This window comes from Lactuca sativa, chromosome 5 (assembly GCF_002870075.4).
Source record: "Lactuca sativa cultivar Salinas chromosome 5, Lsat_Salinas_v11, whole genome shotgun sequence".
In the NCBI taxonomy this organism is placed as follows: domain Eukaryota; kingdom Viridiplantae; phylum Streptophyta; class Magnoliopsida; order Asterales; family Asteraceae; genus Lactuca; species Lactuca sativa.
In genome coordinates, this window is record NC_056627.2 from 370027110 (window position 1) to 370047524 (window position 20415).

Here is a 20415-nt window from a genome sequence, read left to right on the forward strand (position 1 = left end):
GGATTAAGATGGTTGTTGGGTCCCATTGAGTCATGCAAATGCATAAAGGTGCCGACTTTATGCATTAAGAGCTTATATTGAAGGTTTTCTGAGGTTTGGATGCAAGGACTTAAAGGATTAAATCATAGTTGGAGTTTTAGAAAAGTCCTGGTTACGCCCCGCGTAAATGATGGTACGCGCAGCGTACCATGTTTGCTCGCGATCTGGATTCACCAAGTACGCACAACGTAGCTAAACGTACGCTCCGTGTACGACGTTCAATTGGGCTTGGGCTTGTTGTGTTTTGCGATTCGCATCTTTGGGTCACCTTGTTGCTTTGGGCCTTTTGGGCCATATGAGATCAACTTTTTGGCACTAAGGAAATGATTGGGCTTTAGGATAAGGCCCATATGGGGGTTGAGCCCAATTTGGAAAATTAGGCCATTAGTGGGCCTTTATGGATCTTTTGGTTTTGGTCCTTTTTGGTCTTGAGTTTGGGCCTCAGTTTTGGTTCATGTTGGGTCAGGGGTAAAATGATCATTTTACCCCAAATATGGATTGTAGGCCTTAGAATGGAACCCAATTGCTAATTGGGTGTTACTTTGTACTGATAGCTCGGGGAGTCATCAGGGCAACAACTATGGATCTCTTTTAGTGAGCTTCTGCATTCAAGGTGAGTCTCATCACTGTTCTATGGGTCGAAAGCACCAATGCCGACCCATTTGGTTTATGTATAGTAGGAAGACCAGAAGATAACCCTTGGCATTTTGTATGAAAGACCAGGAGGCAGCTCCTGGCAATCTATATGCAAGACCAGAGTCTGAACTCTGACAAATTTTAGTTAAGTAGTTGTAGATTGCATGCTAGTTGTCTTTGTGATGCTTGCATGGAAGACTAGGAGGTGGCTCCTGGCACTTATCTGTAAGACCCAGGGTTTTGGCCCCCGGTCTGGCAAGGAAGACCACGAGGCGGCTCGTGGCATAATGGCAAGACTATGGTTGGCACATAACACTTTTTTGATTGATTGGATATGTATAACATGTATGCCTCGTATGATATGTATGATATGTAGTATGTGGGGAAGTCACTAAGTTTTGTGCTTACAGTTTGTGGTTTATGGTTTCAGGTACTTCCAGTTCGAAAGGGAAGGGTCCGGTTTGATCGCAGCGCATACACCCGTGTTTTCCGTAATATGTTTTATTTTGAAATGCTTTTAAATGTTTGGATAAAAGTTACATTAGTGTTTTGATTATAATAAAAAATAAAATTTTTACCCTTTAATTTCGGGATGTTACACCTTAGCAAGCCGAAATCACGTTTGTGGAACGACATCGCAACATTTCGAAATTTCAACCAATAATTATGTTATTATTATTTATCGACAGAACATATATATTTATTATTTATTAAAGGTTTAATTATCGGTTCTTAATAATTAAATTAAAATTATTTTTAAATTACTACATGCAGGTTATAATCTAATATATATTATTTGGTACGTACATGTTTAGTCTAAAAACCTTTTCTTAGAGATTTGGTTGGATTATTATCACCGCGAGCCAAAAATAAAAAACCTTCGGTCTTGACTTAACCCTTTCTGCGAGTGGATAAAGAATTTGGCCATCAGGCCGTGCACACGTAATAGGTGGCACTGCTGTCTATCAACGTGTCAGATTTCCCCTCTTCATCACCTTCTATCACCACGTGTCACACCTATCCATACTCATCTTCCCGCGGAAACTCCCAATCTCTTCTATAAAATCTCTCCTCCCCTGAAAATACTATTCGTCATTCCATCTTTTCTCTCTCTCTTTCTCTACCAATCTCCGGCTTGACACCATGGACTCCAGTGCCACCCAAGAACTGAAACACAGAACCAAAGACCAACCTCATCAAGAGGCCGTCACCGGCACAAACATGAAGACTCAAAAGCAGCGGGCGTCGACGATGCCAAGACGTGGCATCCGATCACTGGCTGTAGGTATCGCGGTCCCTCTAGCTCTCACCTTAGCCAACATCTCCTTGTTCGGTTGGAATCGGAGTTACAGGACTACCCAGAAGGCCTTCTGGATCCCACCGTTGTGGGCTCTGCATTTGACATGTCTGTCTTCAGCTTTCGTGATGGGTTTATCCGGCTGGTTGGTTTGGGCAGAAGGCGGGTTCCATAAAATGCCAAAAGCGATGTGGTTTTACTTGGGTCAGCTGGGCCTGAGCCTAGCTTGGGACCCGATATTCTTCAGGATGGGTGCCCCTAAGGTCGGCTTATTAGTGTGTTTGGCTCAAATGGCGACTCTCTTGTCTTGCTCTCGGATGTTCGGCCGGATAAACCAGACGGCAGGTGACTTGGTGAAGCTTTGTTTGGTCTGGTCCGGGTTTTTAACACTTGTCAACTTGTATTTCGTAGTTTAATTCATATATATTATATATATATGCACATGATCATGATCAAGCCATGAAGGGAGGAAGTGTACGTTTTTCACTTTTTTGTATATATATAAAAGTTTCTGCTTTGGGTATCATATATGTGTTAATGTGTGTGTATATAATTACGTACTTCTTGCTATTTGGGCGTGACTTCGATCAATAACTATACTTGGACTTCACCTTCTAAGTAATCGATGATATGTTTATCCCTTTAAAAAGGGGGCATCTTTGTAACCACTTTCTCGAGGGAAAGGCGGCTGAAAACAATTAACTTCGCCGCCCCGATAGGCGGATTACATGGTGCTTTACATGATGATTAGTCTCCTATAAATCACAATTATACAATAAGTACATAAACAAGCTTAAAACTAGCAATTCCCATCACAAACTCAAAACGACAGGGGCATTTCATGGGCGATATGATTTTAATATGAATAAAGTATTTCAAAGTAATTAAAATCTGAGGAAACTATTTTTTTTATATATATTTGGTTGCAATGAAATGGGATGGAAATCAATTCCATTCCTTTTGTTGTGTTTTGTTTTGTTTGATTTATAAAGTTGTCACCCTTCGTTGATTTTTGTGTTGTTATTTTCTTGTCTATACAAGATTATCTGAAGTTTTACAAAATCACAATTGTTTTTATATTGTCATATAAAAGAATATCCAAATTTAACAAACTACCATTGAATTACTTCTCCTCTTTATGGAACTTTTTTTTATCTCTTCTAGAATTAATTAAACATTAATTAAATGTTTAAGTGAAATATAATATATATATATATATATATATATATATATATATATATATATATATATATATATAGGGTTAGGTTCATGTGAGACGGCCTAATTTTGTGAGACTGTGAGACGTATTTTTTATTTATTTTTATTTTTTTAGTTAATTCAAGTTCCGAAAATAATATTTAGAAAAAGAATTTTTGAATTTTTCCATTTATTTTGCATTTTAAAATTATTTTTTAGAATATGTACAGTGTAATATTCTATTAGAATATTTCACGTATTTTTCAGAATAAATGGATTTTTATTTATTTTTTTTATTCTTTTTAGTTAATTCAAGTTCCGAAAATAATATTTAAAAAAAGAATTTTTAGATTTTTCCATTTATTTTGCATTTTAAAATTAATTTTTAAAATATATTAGTGTAATATATTCTATTAGAATATTTCACGTATTTTTCAAAAAACGATATCTTTTATTTTATTTTTGTTTAATTTTTTTTAAATTTTTTTTAGTTAATTCAAGTTTTGAAAATAATATTTAAGAAAAGAATTTTTGGATTTTTCCATTTATTTTGCATTTTAAAATTATTTTTAAATTTTGTCTCACGGTCTTACAAAATTAGAATAGTTTCAAATGAACCTGAACCTATATATATATATATATATATATATATATATATATATATATAAAAGAAGGTTCTATGAAAATAAATATTTAGGGCATCAATTAAAAGCCAATAAGAAATTGACACCTACACATTTCTTTATTGATACGTAAGATATTATAGTTACAAAAATCATCCTTATGATTTGATTAAAATTACACATTTAATCTAACAATCGAATACAATTCAAATATAATTCAATTAAAAATATAATCAAATTATAAATTACACTAATTAAAATATTTCTTGAACTATCTACTATAATAAATGAAAGTTTTTTTTGCCATATGTCCTCTTCTCATTCATTTGGACACATGTCATTTTCTAGAATTTTTAAATTTTCTATTTTCCACTTGTCATTTTATTGTATTTTTTATTTTATTAAATTAAAATTTAACATTTAATATGTAAGGTAATATATATGTAAAGTATTTATTAGAAATGATTTATATATATAATGTATTCAATACATTAAAGTCTCATTAATTTTAATAATTCAAAATTTTTCTTATTTTTCTTATAAATTCAAACCATTCAAATTATTAAAATTTCATATTTATTTTTTTTAATTAAACCCATAAAACAACAAACAGCTCCCTTGATCGGTAGCCTACATCTCCACCAGTCGGCGTCCTCCATGTTCAAGTATTAGTCTCCTTCCCATCTGTGACCGCCTGAACTCGAAAAGAAACCCACATATCTCTTTCGTGTATGGATTTTTCCCTAGCCACCGTCTCCCTCATGCTCTTGTGAACTCTGAATGGATGAAGCATCGATCTCCGACCGGCACCCTGACACCATCTACAGTGTTTCCACCGACTTCTCCGCCTCCGACTACAACACACACATCTCAGCCTCTCCGGATACAACGCACCGGCTTCGTTTTTTTGCGTCTGATCATCGATTTCCAGAAAATGTAAAACGAATTTTATCATCGATTTAGTTTTCTTAATCAATCGATTTTTTTTCTTTCATCTGTAAATCATCTGTTAATTTCAAAATCAGTTCCAGTTTGTTCTTGATTTACAAATTGATCAAATTGGTTGAAGGTTTGGAGATGGTGTTTGAGACTAGAGGGGAAGAAGAGATTCTGCTTGTTGTGCAAGCCATTATTTGCATTCGATTATTCTCAATTTCAAAATTAACCACCTGCATCTCCCTCTTTACATCAGTTCAACACAATCGTACAATGTTGCCTGAAGCCACCGATGCCGCCTGAAGCCACCACCATCCACACTTCTCCCTCCTCCCTCGTACCCCGGATCCACCCTCGTTTGCATTCTCGCTCTCTCTCTCACATCGTATAACTGGAGTAAATTGGGAACTTAAAATCTGATATGCATTATTTTCTCAGATTCACATTTGAGATAGGCGGTATCGTTATTTGCATTTTTCCTCTGTTTCTCACTCTCCGAAGATGGTTGGAATAGATCTATAACAATTCATATGGTTTATTGACTTAGGGGCCTGCCGAAGATCTCATCACGATTGCAGGAGATTAAAACTTCTTACGAGACTAACATCAACAAACAATTATCAGAAGTGCATACCAACAATAACATAAGTGTTTGATTCCATTTTGCCTAGTGAGATCAAAGAGGATGTGTTCTTGTTGACCGGATTAAAGCCTCTCGGAGGCCAAAATAGACCAAGGGCCATTCAGAGACAACATGATGTGAGTTCTTCTGTTTTCTGTTGATTTTATCATATCACAGTTTTTCGTATGAATTGCAATTTTAAGATTCTTTTTTGGATTGTTATGATCTGTTTAGTTTACCATTTTGGGGATCTGATACTTACGGACTGATTTCTCCATAAATTGTCGATACCCCAAATCCATAGATTGAAAGATAATTTGCATTTGTTTTCAAAATATATCTTCATATTTATGACTTTTTCTCCAAACCATTCATTCTTCCCAAACATTAGTTTTGATATCATTTAAGATTCTGATTTCATGATTATATGAATTGACATTGGTTACATTTTGATTTCTAGAGGTTTCACTTTTTAGTTTTGATTTTGTTTTGGTCCAGGTGGTTATTGGTGATGGTTGTAGGACAGTAGGAGATTAATGATGTTGGAGGTTAACGAGAAGGTAGAGGAAAACGAAAGGGTATGGGTGAGTGGGGTTGGTTGTTGGTGTTTATCCATCATCAACCCTAAGAGGAGTTCAAAGGCATTCGAGACATCATCATCATCATTGAACAACCCAAGAGCATCCCCTCTCAAACGAAATCCAACCTAATCATTCCATTCAACAAACAACTTATAACCAATACCATAAATTATTTTTACATGGAGATTATTTAATAGGTTTGATGTTATGGGAATGGTGGCAAATTACTTAATCCTTGATTGACCAGGAGTGAAGACGACTTGAGGTCTTGACTACTTTACACCCCACCCAGTGATTCAAGGTTTTACTTGGAATGTTTTTTTTTTTCTGTATTTAGACAGTCACTGTTGTGAAACATTATTCCATGTTTTGGTTTGTATTAAAACTGAAATTCGTTATGTTTTCTTTCTTTTTTTTAGAAACACTAGTCTAGAATAAATGGTGTTATTATAGGTGTTCAATGAATCCCATAAAGCATTGAAAACAGATTCAAACTATGTACTTAAGATAGTCTGATGTCCTTTTGTTGTATCTAAAAGCAAGGTCAAGTAGATGCAAATTAAAAATGTTAGTTAAAAGTTAAAATAGAAACAGGTAAGCATAGCTTCTTTCATCACATTAATAAATTAATTAGCTAAACTTTTGAAAAATAAAACGATATAAAACAACTTGGAGGGATTCCAAAATTACCATTTTTGATCCTGTCTCTTTTGATTTCTTTATAAACATAACAGATAGAAAAACAAAAAACAATGGCATTTCTCCCAAATTACAAACTGAAACTAGTTCATAATATGCTAAAGATTAAAAAAAAGCCTGACATTTATAAACCAAGTAGAAGAAGTGAGAGACACAACACAATTACTTAAAATAAAATAATCTTTTTCTTATAAGTAATGTATTATTTCAAAATTTAGGCTTACATTACAAAACCAATGTGTAACAATTACCAATGCCCTTTCCTCAAAAAAAGAAACACAAAGTCTAACTTCCATCTTGACACATGACTTTCATCTCTCAACTTCATAATGTTCCACTTCCTCTTCATGGTTCAATAACAAGTAAAGGCTGCAAACAACAAAGAAACAGTGTTTCTGTAAATTGGTTCAATTTAAAATGTAAATTGTTGTGTGTATGTGTGTGTGTGTGTGTGAGAGAGAGAGAGAGAGAGAGAGAGAGAGAGAGAGAGAGATACCATATCCAGGCTAACAGGTTTCCCATCATCAACAATAATATCAACTACTGCTCCTGATTGATAGTCTAACAGAATAACATAATAATTCACACACACATCAAAAACACTTGGACAATGAGGGGAAAAGCGTTCTTACAAAACCTTAATTAGCTGGCTATCTAATTAGTTAAAATAAGATAGATTCATTCATCTATGCCAATTTTTATCTTGTTGTACTAAATAGCTCTTTGGCAGGTCATAATTAAGATTTAGGGTGGTAAGAAATTATCCAAATTATCAAAGAGACTGAATTACCTCAACCTCATTCATCAACTTCATTGCTTCAATAATACATATTACTTGACCTTTATGAACCTTGTCTCCCACCTGGTAATAAAAATACACCAAATATCTTCACATCAATTCTACTTCCAAATCAAGAAACAATAAGACTATTTTCAATATACGACAGATAACATACCAATAACCAAGTCTTTATCCCACATTTTTTTATGCGACAAAAAGTTGACATCAGTTCAAATGAATGCCATCTGTCATGTCTTGTTCAGTTTAACAAGAAGTTCTAAAAGGAACAATGTTATTATCATCATTCAATTTTTCTAAATATATATATTTTTTAATTTTAACAATGTTGATGTTTTACGTGGATGTATTTTTGTTGGTATATGAATGCAGGTGGAAAGGTTAATACCTTAACAAAAGCGGGAGCTCCTGGTGCAGGGGCGCGATAGAATGTTCCAGCCATGGAGGACGGGAGGATTTTGGCTTTGCAGGGGGAGGTAATACTGGCGGTGATGCAAAAGGAGTCGGAGTGGCGGCCTGTGGTGGTGGTGGTAGTTGTGAATAATACATAGGTTGTGGTGGTTGTGATGATTGCATCATCATCATAAGAGGTGCAGGAGGAGGGGCTAAAGCTTCTGTTTTTTCTTATAATCACCTCACGATCTTCTTTTTTATAGCTGCAACTCCATTATATCTCTCGAATCCACTAGCCTGAACATAAAATGATAATAATTTCAATTTACATCCACTACCCCAAACCCCAAATTAATTTAAGAAAATATATGTATAAGAAAAAAAGATATTAGCATACTCAACAAGTCCTGCAACTTGCTTCATGAATGCGGTGATGGATGCAACATCAGGAACTGCAGTTTCAATTTCAGTTTCAGAAGAAGATATTTTGCTTGACTTTTCTTATGATGTTGGTGGTGCAGAATTTGATGATTCCCCAACAAAAATCTGAAGAGGAAAGATTATCTGATTTTTGGAAACCAGGAAATGCGAATGAATGATATTTTATAATCTGATAATCGGTTCAAAGCCTCAGACCCCAACCACTGTCACGTTCATGATTCACCCTAAGCCCCATTTCTTTATCGTTGGGTTTTTCTCAAAGCCCTAAGATCGGAAATGAAATCTGGAACAACCGGACCACCATCGTCGGTTTTTCTTTTTCTAGATCTATAATCACAGATCGGTTATGAGTTCGACGCCGAAACGACAGATCTGAAACGATATGGCCGGAACTAGACTTCTTAAAATGCGAATTTTTGACAACTGTCTTTGCCATAGGAGGGAGCGATTACAATGGAGGTACGAGGTTCAATGGGTGGTTCGGGGCGGTGTCTTCAGGAAGGGAGAGAGGCGGAGTGAGGTTAAGCATAGAGACGAGAGACAAAGGGATGATTAAAATGTAATAATTGTGGTCTAATGGTTCTAATGATTCTGGTAGCAGCAGATGGTGTCTCCGAAGGCGGCGGTTGCATCTTCTGGTGGTTCCGACGTGGCGGCTTCAGGTGTCTCCGGCTATGGCGTCCGACTGTAACCGTGAAGTTAATGAAATCTAGAATTTGGAAATCATATTAATTGTGGAATTTGGAACGGTTAATACTATTAATTAATATATAAATTATAAAGAAAGAAGGTAGGGACCGAAAGTGTAATTTTACCCAAATGACAAGGATGATTTCATTAAATTACTCTAAAATGATGTTTTACCCTAATATTTATTTTCCATATAATTCTTCCATATATATATATATATATATATATATATATATATATATATATATATATATATATATATATATATATATATTATAGTTCAATACATATCGATTGAAGGCAAACGGGCAACAAGTTGCGCCGCTAGCCCTTTCTGGATGGCAAAACCAATTCTTTTGAAAACAACATTTGTGGCTCTAGGAGATATGACATTAGAATGCATGACCCGTTGGACTCTATTAAGGAGCTTCACCGCCTGTGGTGCGAGAAAACCAAATGTATTGAATGCAAAAGGAACAAACACATGTTGATTTTCTCTACATGCATTTTCGTGCTATACCACTTTGCACGCAACGGCTTTCAAAGCGGCATGCCCAACTGTGAAACTCCCGCTCCCCAAACCAACGAGAGGAGACACCCCAGTAAGATCCACGCATGCATGCTTCCCTCCTATCCATCCAAAGACCAAAATGTCAGCCGATCTAAGTGTGGACCTGCCATCCTGCGGGTCCGTCAAAAACTTCATTGGCGCTTCTTTATTCACAGAAATACCAGCACGCCGACAAGCATCAAAGAGAACATCCTGAACCACATCATGTCTATACTTGAAATCAGGGAGCTCTCTACAATGAGCCGCGTGTTCCCCAAAGGTATCCAAACATGCCTTGCGACAAACTGGGCATATCTCGTCAATTGGGAATATGGGAATCATGAGGCGGTAACGAAGGATAGTTCGGTACTCCACAGGAGACATATGTTGGCCAAGACCATCAATAGGGATAGTTAGCAGAAAATCCTGAGCATGAGGCGCCCGTAGACAGTCAAAGACTGCTTTCTGTCTGACAGTCATGTTGAAGTCGACTTCCATATCTTGGACGATTTTGCAAAAAAGGGCACACGCCAAAGCTTTTTGGGATTTAGGGGGTGGTGTCCTTATTAGTGAAACCGCTACAATCAAATCCCAGAATCGTATCGTGAAGACGAGTCATAACACATAGGTAATCCGAGTCCATACCACATATGTCACTGTCACGTAAGATGTCGTCTTGTAATGCCCAAGATTGGGCCCTCGAGGCTACAAATGCGTAGGAGGAAACCTCGTAGGCCGAGTACAAACCCAAACCACCAAAATGAATAAATAAGGAAGCCAAGGGCCACTAAATGTCTCCAAAGAAGGGGCCTCCACATACCATCATATCCTCGATAGACCTGCGCAATCCTTTGTCAAAGAATAACGTTGCCTCTTCTATGTGTACCGGTTAGCATGTCCTTAAACCAAAGAAAAGTTTTGCAATGCCCATATATGATCAAAGCAAAAGGAGCTCACTCTGCGGGTCACATAGTTGTGGGAGAAGGCCCATCAAATCAACAACATTGACCGCTCTCTTCATTGCCAGCCCGCTAATAAACCTCGCGTCTCTGCTAACAGCCCCCCCAAGGAGCTTCACCCCCAAAGAAGGTCTCCCTATATCCGTTGGGAATAAATCATCACGAAGCTTCCTACCATCACACGAGGGCAAAAAAATCTTCGTTTTCTTGATGTTCAACTCAAGACCCAAACCTGGACCATGCAATCGAATTATGTTCAACACTCTAACCACCTCCTCTGAATCCCCAATGACAGTCCCATCATCTAGATACCAAGCATCTGATGGGTTTTAGCCATAAGAACTTTCCTATGTGAGCATGCAAAACCCTAATGCTTGGATCTAGGCTTTCTAATTAAACATGCTTTGAATCCAAGACTTCTAATGACTATTTAAGAATAAGAACAATGATAAACCAGATCTAGAATCATACCTTTGAATTCCTTGTTGATCTTATTGTCTTGGAGCTTCTAGAGTCACAATTGTCACTCCTCTAATGGCTTACAAACACCAATAGCAATAAAGATGATTTAGGAGAGAGGAGAGGGGAGGAAATCGGCCAGGGTTTCTATGCTTTAGATGAAGTGTCGATTTCCCTTGCCCATGGGGTCTATTTATACTTGTAGACTCCTTAAGGGTTACAACCTAAACCCTAATTGGATAATCTTTTCTTAAGGCTATCCAAATCCTTTCCATAGATAAGTCATTGGACGATTTTGGAGCTATCCTAGCTTCTAGAATCCGTCCACTATATATCTATAAGGATTTATAGTCTAAAGCTTAACTATCAAACAATTGACAGTTTATACCCCTTTATTTAATTAATCTCTTTAAGTCACCAAATTAATTCCAATTAATTCTATGACTTATATTAATCAAATAACAATATATTATTCTTTATATTATTCTCATAATATACTAATAATATTTACTCTCTCTTAATAAATCATCATATCAAGTTGCTATGGTGAAGGCAACCCAAAAGGACCATGCACAACCGGGTCAAATATTTGTCTAATATAGTTGCAGCCTTAGACACTATTCCAACAACATCAAGGTTGTAGAACTCGTTACTCGGTACCTGTTCGGCCGACTACCGAGTAGCGAGTAATCGGGAGTACTCGGATTTGGAAATTTGAGTAGAAATTTTTTTACAGAAATTATATATGTCAAAATCATAAGATAAAATCATAAGTTGATTGAAATATATAACAAAATTGGATACATGTGAATACACAAAAAATGAAAAACACATAATGGTCTCACTTCGTGAATAATTACTGAAAATTTAAGATATATAATAATCACATGTGTGTGTGTTAAATAATAAATCATTAATTATATTATACATATTAATCACCGAGTTGACCGAATTTCACAAAACTACTCAATTCATAAGGGGACGATCGGGGAGTACTCGTGTAACGTCTGTGTTTCTGGGCTTGTCATTTTTAGCAATGTAATAGTCTAGGTTAACCTTTGTAACCCATTTGAAATAATAACAATGTATTGTTTGCGAATTATGTGTTTTATACTTATCTGCTTAATTATGCGATTTGATTTAATCAAAAATAAAATAAGCGTAAAAATGAAATGTTATATAAACCCGATATCGATGCACGAAGATGTAGTGGTTGAGACGAGGTTTCCGAAAATATAAAGAATGCTGAAATCCGAGTTATGACCTGTCGAAGTTTCGCGACAAAACCGGTGTGACACAGCGTGACGTAAATAGTGAATTTATGAAGGAGTGATATTTAGCCTTAGTGATCAACACGAAAGACGTAGATAATGTTGAACCGAGAGCATGCATAAAAAGAACGCCTTAATCTAACTTCGTATGAGGAAGTTATGATTTTTCAAAGTTTCAACTTAGCAGTAGACAGTCCAAAAGTTCGAATTAAGATCGAGCGAGTTTTAGCTGAAACTATCTAAATGAGAATCGAAGATCTCATTGATAGTAGTGCATTGGTGAAAAGACAGATGAAAACGGACGTCGGATGAAGAAGTTATGAATTTCTAACGAAGTTTTTCTGACCCGGCCTACTAAAAATAAATAATAAAAATAAAGTCAAAATTAACTGACGGAGTCTAAATGAAAGTTGTAGAGTATGGTCTGACCTACGCGTGGATATAAAGAACGTCAAAAACGGAGCCCGTATGCGAAAGTTACGCAATTTAGAAGTTTGACGAGTCAAATTACGCCGAGCGTAATTTGAGTACGCCCTGCGTACTCGGATGAGTGCAAGTTGCCTGACCAATACTCGAGTGCCACCAAATGACGCATGCAGTGACGTCAAAGTACGCCCAGCGTACTTGGAGTTACGCCCAGCGTAATCCCAGACCCAACAGCCTATAAATAGAAACCGAGATCAGCCATTTTCCTTGCCATTTTTCTTTCTTTCTCTCTAGTTTTTGCCTTGGTTTACGTGCCAATTATATCCCGAAGGCCCTATATCATTCCCGAGTCCCGAAGCAAGTTCCGAAGTCCCGAAGATCCCGAGAAGCATTATTTCCGAGCCGAAGCTCTGCCCGCGAGGAGCCCGGTTTTTGTAAAGATCTACCGAAGAATACTACTTCTACAAGTCGTAGTGTTGTTCGATCATCTTCAGATCAAGTGAGTGTGTAGTCACTTTCTTCTAACGCATAATTATGAAGTATTTTATGTGAAATACGTGTTGTGTGTATATTTTGTTGTTATATGTGTGAATATATATTCACTTTCTTCTATCTCATAAATATGATTTATTCTCTATGAAATATGTGTTATGTGTATCTGTCTCATCTGTTGTTTGGAATATTTTTTGAATGAGAATGCTATACAGGTTTTAAACTATGTATTAAAATATATATTTTTATCTACTAATATGTTGGGTAGAACATGGGTAGATAGTTGATGTGTGATAAACAGATGAGAGGCCTCGATGTTGTTGTTGTTGATCTAGTTATTCAGCAGAGTATGGATAACGACTACAGACTCTTTCTAGACAGTCATGTGGAACGCTAGCAGGATCATAACTTGTAGGTGTTGTGAACGATGTGTTCACCGGTGTACTCTATCCCCCACATGGTTGCCTTTAGGACACTTATTGTTAAGGAAGCCCCTCTATAGTAATGTCCGTCCTGATGAAAATCCTAGATTAGGTCCCTTGAGATAAATGTTGTTTTAGGGACGTAAAGTGAGGATAACGGGAATGGGTAATCGGGTTATTGTTGGTTGGTAAAAAAATAAATATAATTATTTATTGTGGGTTGAAAACCCTATATGCTCACCAGGCTCCCAAGCCTGACCCACTCAGTTTATTTGTATTACAGGAAGCGACGCAAGGGCATAAGATGGATGAATCATCAAGTTGTTTTGTTTACAAGTCTGTATATGTATATATTTGTTGAATGACTTGTAATGTTATCGTTTATGCTTGATGGTCTGTATCGGAACATGACCTCCCGATTTTTGATTATGAAATGAAATTATATTTCTTTATGAAATGTTTTGATAAAAATCTATTTTATCATGTTTTGTCTTTGGGAACAAATTTCGCAACTCTTTTAAATCAAAAAAATTTACTCTGAAAATGTTTAAAAAACATAAATGAAACCGGTCTTTTCTGGCCGAGATTTTGGGGATGTCACAACTCGGGATTATGTAATTCGTCTCGGCAGAGGGGGGGGGGGGGGAGTAGCGAGTACTCGGAGGAGTAATCAGCCAACTGGGCGAGTTTTACAACACTGCCAAGCATGGAGAAGGAGCTTACAATTGTCTCTAATCTTGTGCACAAGCGGGTGCAAAACGAGGGCAAAAAGAAAAGGGCCCAAGGGGTCACCTTGCTGCACCCCAGTGGCAGACCATATATGTTGGTCTCCGATATAAAGTCTCGCTGCTTGCCCATACAAGAAATTCACCCACAAAGAAATGGAAGGGCGCATCTTCTTAACTTGTGGAGCAATGCTGATCGATCCATCAGGTTAAAGGCATTCGAAAAATCCACAGTCAGCATTACAAGAGATCCATCGACATGGTGTTCACTCAACATCCTATTGGCACTGTGTAACACAACCTCAACACCGCCAGATACACCAACCCCGAACTGAAAATCATTAAGGTACTTGGTCATTTCTTTACCCACACCTTTCATGGCAACCTTGGAAACCAGACGTCTCCATATAGTGCCTACTGCAATCGGATGGATCCCATTGTCAGGTTTAAGTAGAGGCATGAGAGGAGCGGATACAACAAACTCTGCTAAACTGGTTGGACATCTTCCCGCTAACCATAAATTAACAACTGAAGTGATAGCATGTATGAGATCTATGGAAATAGCAGACCATTCTCCACAAAGGGCGTCTAGTAAATGTTGAGCCCTCAAGCCATCTCTCCCACAAAAAGTTCCTTTAGGGAAGGATTTGATGCAACCAAATACAATCAAAGTCTGCTACAAGGGGAGGTTCAATAAGACTAAATTTGTTTTGTTTTTTTTTTTTTTTTTTAATGAAATTTAATTCCTTCAAACTCCTGAAAGATTAGTGTGACACAGTAAAACAAATACATGACATGATTGAAGTGGTTCTTTATGTAAACCCAAGATGGGACGACAAATCATAAAAATAAAACAAACCAGCCAACATAAATTCATAAATAATAAAAGATTTCAACACATTATTTATCTACTATGGTTTGATGATTTCCTAATTCAAGTTTCATGTGGATTAAAGAAAAGAAACCATTAGAACACATGATTCCAACAATAAAGATATATCAACAAAATTAATATTCCTCCAAAATATATATATATATATATATATATATATATATATATATATATATATATATATATATATATATATATATATATATATATATATATATATATATATATATTGCACATCCACTGAAGTGCTGCATCAAGTGATTGAACGACTGCAGAAAGAATGAGGATTGCAGAAACGAGATGTACACCAACAATTCCAATTTGGGCCAAAGAGATTGATTGTGTTAGCACTTAAAACCTTGTATTATTATTTACACTCCATAGTCCATAGTCCATAGTAGTAGTACATACCAACACTCACACTCTAACAATTACTATAATTTAACTATCCAAATGAAAATTTGATTTAAGTGTTTATAAAAGGAGAGTGAGTTACAAGGCTGAATCGCATTTACGCAGAGTTGTTAAGTCTAGCAAGTGACGCATAGTGGGTCTACCATGTGGACAATTCCATGGAGATTTTAGATCCATCAAACGCTCAACTATCTACATAACATACATACACAGTAGAAACAAAATTTAGAGATTTAAAAAGAAGCAGCGAATGCCAAAAAAGAAAAAAAGGAAAGTATCGGTACCTTTTTCATCTCGTTTCTTCCAAGTGGATCTCCAATCATAACAGAAGATCTACAGGCACGTGATGCTAGCATTGCACGCACTCTTGGGGGGCAAACGGAGTCACACGTGTCCATCTTATATGCACCCATCATTGAGCATTCTCCTTGACTATCCGCCAGGATAGATATCAGTTCCTTAACATCTGGAAAATAATATCATCATTCATATTATCATATAAGGGAATAATTGATTAGTTGAAGAAGAGATGAATCAGAAAGTAACCTGCAACACCAAAAGTTATGTTCTTACTGAAGGGGACGGCTTTCATTTTATAACGCTGCCCAGGAGGAGCATCCAAATCCTCCTCCAACGAAAACCCGTTTTTCCTATATACATATTTGATTATTCAACAACACAAACTCAGCCAAACCAACAAAACATTCCTCCTCATGATAACTGTCTAGACACCAGAAGACTTTACCTGATGGTATCCATGTGCATTGAAACGATCACTTCTTCTTCAGGACTCAACTCCATTGCCACCGGCCTTTTAACATCATCCAGTTCCAACCAGAAACACATATGTCATGTCAATTTTATATCTACAAACCAAATCATAAAGACATAAGCTCCTCACCTCAGCAACGGTTGTTGGTTCAAGATGGTGAACCGTGACAAACGCTCATAATTGTATTTCTCATCTGCAGCATGCTGTGATTCATAACAAACAAAAACACCATCACATCCACATCTACAGCACATAACATAATATTTTTAGTATAAGATTTGCTATTATTATATTATGAGGTAGTAAACACCTGATCCACGATAAACAGCTCTTCATCCAACTTGCCAATGATAAATCCAAGATTGAACTGCCCAATCACCTACACAAACAAACACAAATACCATGATGCATGGATACAAATCAATAAACACAATCAAAAATAGCACTTGAGCAACCTTCATGCGCCCAAAATCTTGTTTTTTGAACAGCTTTTCAAACTCATTTGTTGCTGCAGATAAAGCCTGTGCCTTGGCCTCCTCTTTTACCACTTGAGAAAGCTTTAATGTTGCAGCAGCATAGCATCTACAACAACAAACAGAGACTCATAAACTACAACTTTGTGCCTCTGCAAAATAATTAATTTTTTACCCTTTAGCCTTATTCCGTTTTCCAGGTGTATTTTTGCTAGCCTGCAATGCCCAAAGCTTTTGATGCCTCCTCTTCTTTAACTCCTCAAAACTAAACTGCATGGTGTAACACTTCTTTGAAGGAGAAGAAGCCACTGCTTCATCTGAACAAATATCTATTACTTCCAGTCCATGTCCATCATCTGAACCTGAACCTGGCTGAGAACAACGTAATGGACTAGAAATATCTACTACCTGGATAGTGGATAGGAAGCAAGATATTATTATAACTTTACTTATAAATAACAAAGTTGAAAAATTCAATCGTACAGATTTCAAATTGACACTACCTCTTCAACTTGTCCCGAGTTTTTCATGACTTTGATAGGAGAGACATCTAATTCATCATGCTGCTCATCCATCATCAGAGTATGATTATCAGAAAGCTTTGCAAATGTACAACACAAACAGAGAGTATTATTATAAGATTAAAAGTCAACCCAAAATAACAAAGATAGGAATTTGAAATTGACAATACCTCTTCAACTTGTCCAGAGTTCTTCATGACTTTAATAGGAGAGACATCTAATTCATCATGCTGATCATCCATCATCAGAGTATGATTATCAGAAGGCTTTGTAAATGTAGAACACAAATGAAGGTTTTGATCGACTGATTGATGAAGGTTAGGCCCATTTCTAAGAACAGGGACCTCAGATAAACTATTGCTGCTGATGCTTTCATGCTTCCTTTTGTTTACAGATACAAATGTTGTAAGCAGGGACTGAACAGCACCTGCAGAACGAGGCGAATCTGTTCCTATCTGCATTGTTGAGTTGTATGATGTTGCCTGCGAATTATTTCTAGTGTTGTTACTTATAGCTGTATGCTTCCTACTATAGCTATAGCTCCCAGAAAAGGTGTCAGCTTTCTTCATACCATGAAATTTAAGTGTAAAGTCTGTCTTTGATAAACTATAATCATCCACATTTATCGGATTAACAGCAGGTGAGGATCTCAATGTCTCTTTACCTTCATCCATATCAGTGTCAACTTCTACATGTTGCTTCTCACTGTATGCTTCTTGTTTGCTATCAGGCGATGCTTGCTTTAATGAAAACTGTGAAAAAGACTTATCATGAGGAGAACACAGCTTTGAGTTGTTTCCTCCCTGAGTGAGCTCCTCAGGTCCCTGTACCGAAAAGCTAGCAAGATGTGGGGAATAGATCTCCAACAAAGCTTCTTTTAAGGACTTCAAAAGGGAGCCTTCATCAGAGAAAAAAACTTTTCTTTTGTCTGGGGTCACATTGACATCGTACACCTTGGTTGGAACAATAAAATTCATGATTGCGATTGGATATTGCTTTGAGTTTGCAGATCTATACAATTCGTTCAGAAGCTTGGTGACTTTTGGCATGTCAACAGGTCGACCATTTATAAAAAAATACTGTCTGTCACCTATATTTCGTCCACTGCCATTGCCCGACTTAGAAAGAAACCCATCCACCTTGCAGGAATCTGATATAACTAGACTCATAGGTTCTAAGCAGTTGAAAGTGCTCATGCCAAACACTGTAATGATGTTATCTTTGAGTGAACCGCTTCCCTGTGTTTTAAGTACTACAGAGGTTTTGTTTGCTCCAGTTGTATTTGTACAAACCATCCGAACACCTTTTGCAGTAAGAGCATATGCCTGGATTGATAACAGCAACTATTATGAAATGTAACATGCATACAATCTATGAGCAAGTTAAAAAAAATGTTCCAAATGGAGCTACATGGTGTTTAAAGCAAAACATACATATATACATAAAACTCATAAGAATACAGATAACATCAATAAAGCTGCAAACAAGGATTTAACAAGAATAGCTCACATTCAATAGTGAAATCAACTTTCCATACTCCTTCCGAATGTTGCGGTGAAACTCTTTGCTTCGCACTGGCAGGTTGGAGAACAGCTTTTTCACAGTAACAGTGGTACCAACTTGGCGTGCCGTCTTTTTCTCATCGGTAAGCAAACCAGAACGGCCAAATGTCAAATGCGTCGCAACTTGCTCGCTTTTCGTTCTTGTTTCGACTGTTAAATCTCCCAAGTAACACAGAGCACTGAGAGCTTCCCCTCTAAAGCCGAAAGTCGTCACCGATTGAAGATCAGAAAAATCCGCTAATTTCGACGTATGATGCTTAAGCGCTAGAACCTACCACAAATATTAAAAGCTCAAACCACATCGAGAAACTTCACGTTCGAAATAATCAATAAGGCTAATCAGACAAGTACCTTGAAATTGTCTGGCGAAATGCCACAGCCATTATCAATGACCTGAAACGATTCTTCGCCGTATTCCTTTAGGGCAATCTCAATGCTAGTGGAGCCGGCGTCCAAGCTGTTCTCGACCAATTCCTTAACGGCGGAGGGGAGGTCCAAAATCACTTGGCCTGCGCAGATTTTGTGGATGGCACTCTTGTTTATAGGTTTAATCGATGGAGATGCCATGACCGATGAAGCTGCTCCATCGCCTTCCATTGAAACAACTGTACGGTCAATTGTAGATAATCACATCTTAAACCGACCATGCCCTAATCAAACGATCATGTTACACGGACTACAGTCGAACTCGAAAGAGTTCAGTAATAGAAGAATTTTTGATGGATGTAAGTCATCGATTTGAGGAACCCTAGTTATTGTGATGTTTTGCCGCCAAACGGAAAGATGGATGTATTAGGGAAGAGATTTAAAATCGAAAATCGGAACGGACTATGCTAAACAGGTTTTCGTTTTTGGGTTTTAATAATATCCTTATCACTATTTTGGCATCGGTTTATCAGGTCCGAATAAAAGAACCATAACCGGGTTTATGCCAAGAAAGACCTGATATTTATAGTTTTTTTTTGGGATAATGACTTGAAAGGGTAACGAACTTTCGAATTTGTTCACATTTAGTCACTAAACTTTTTTTTGTTATCTATTTGCCATTGAACTATTGAAATTGTTTACATTTTACCCTTATGACCGGCTGTTACCGGTCATAAAGGTAAAATGTGAACAGTTTCAATAGTTTAGTGGCAAATAGATAACGAAAAAAGTCTAGTGACTAAATGTGAACAAAATCGAAAGTTCGTTTTCCTCTAAAAAGTTCAATGGCTAAATGTGAACAAACTTCCTATTGTATTATGTTTTAGCAAATTATTTATTTTTGTTTAATTGTAGCAACATTGGTTGATGAAGAAATCTATGAAATAAAAATACAAGATGTAACATCCGGATTTCTAGGTATCATAATTTAAGTATTTTTCTTTTGAGTTAAGAAGAGAGACTCGACGAGTTGACGCCTCAACTCGTCGAGTAAGACCGCGACTGATGACTCAGATTAATGAATGGACTCGACGAGTCGGTGAGGCGACTCGACGAGTCCGCGCTGTTGGTAGAAACCCTAAATCTTTGGGCCCGAGC

At 36.9% G+C, this 20415-nt stretch overlaps 2 protein-coding genes, 1 long non-coding RNA gene and 1 pseudogene across 6 annotated transcripts; 2 read left to right on the forward strand and 2 right to left on the reverse strand.

The window, feature by feature from the left end:
* The first annotated feature begins 1753 nt into the window (after positions 1 to 1753).
* LOC111917945 (translocator protein homolog) lies at positions 1754 to 2498 on the forward strand. Its single transcript, XM_023913577.3, has one exon. It carries the CDS (start codon positions 1819 to 1821, stop codon positions 2386 to 2388), a length of 570 nt encoding a protein of 189 aa, XP_023769345.1. The 5' UTR covers positions 1754 to 1818; the 3' UTR covers positions 2389 to 2498.
* Positions 2499 to 4402: 1904 nt separating this feature from the next.
* LOC111917944 (uncharacterized) lies at positions 4403 to 6329 on the forward strand. 2 transcript variants are annotated; one of them, XR_002859066.3, is made up of 4 exons: positions 4403 to 4728; positions 4862 to 5186; positions 5276 to 5487; positions 5849 to 6329. It is a non-coding gene; the product is annotated as an uncharacterized LOC111917944 (long non-coding RNA). The 2 variants fall into 2 exon arrangements; XR_008223943.1 differs by having other exon boundaries at positions 4403 to 5186.
* A 467-nt stretch (positions 6330 to 6796) lies between these two features.
* LOC111917943 (biotin carboxyl carrier protein of acetyl-CoA carboxylase 1, chloroplastic-like) lies at positions 6797 to 8323 on the reverse strand (annotated as a pseudogene).
* A 7165-nt stretch (positions 8324 to 15488) lies between these two features.
* Positions 15489 to 19768, reverse strand: LOC111917942 (DNA mismatch repair protein PMS1). Of its 3 annotated transcripts, none has more exons than XM_023913576.3 (12): positions 19243 to 19757; positions 18839 to 19162; positions 17500 to 18654; positions 17312 to 17371; positions 16984 to 17216; positions 16791 to 16917; positions 16646 to 16714; positions 16465 to 16538; positions 16309 to 16374; positions 16110 to 16213; positions 15848 to 16029; positions 15489 to 15755 (listed from the first exon to the last, which is right to left on the reverse strand). In XM_023913576.3, exons 1-12 carry the CDS (start codon positions 19486 to 19488, stop codon positions 15642 to 15644), a joined length of 2754 nt encoding a protein of 917 aa, XP_023769344.1. In that variant the 5' UTR covers positions 19489 to 19757; the 3' UTR covers positions 15489 to 15641. The 3 variants fall into 3 exon arrangements, with proteins under 3 accessions (XP_023769344.1, XP_023769342.1, XP_052619837.1); XM_023913574.3 differs by having other exon boundaries at positions 17312 to 17407; positions 19243 to 19756; XM_052763877.1 differs by lacking the exons at positions 15489 to 15755; positions 15848 to 16029; positions 16110 to 16213; positions 16309 to 16374 and having other exon boundaries at positions 16465 to 16578; positions 17312 to 17407; positions 19243 to 19768.
* Positions 19769 to 20415: the final 647 nt, after the last annotated feature.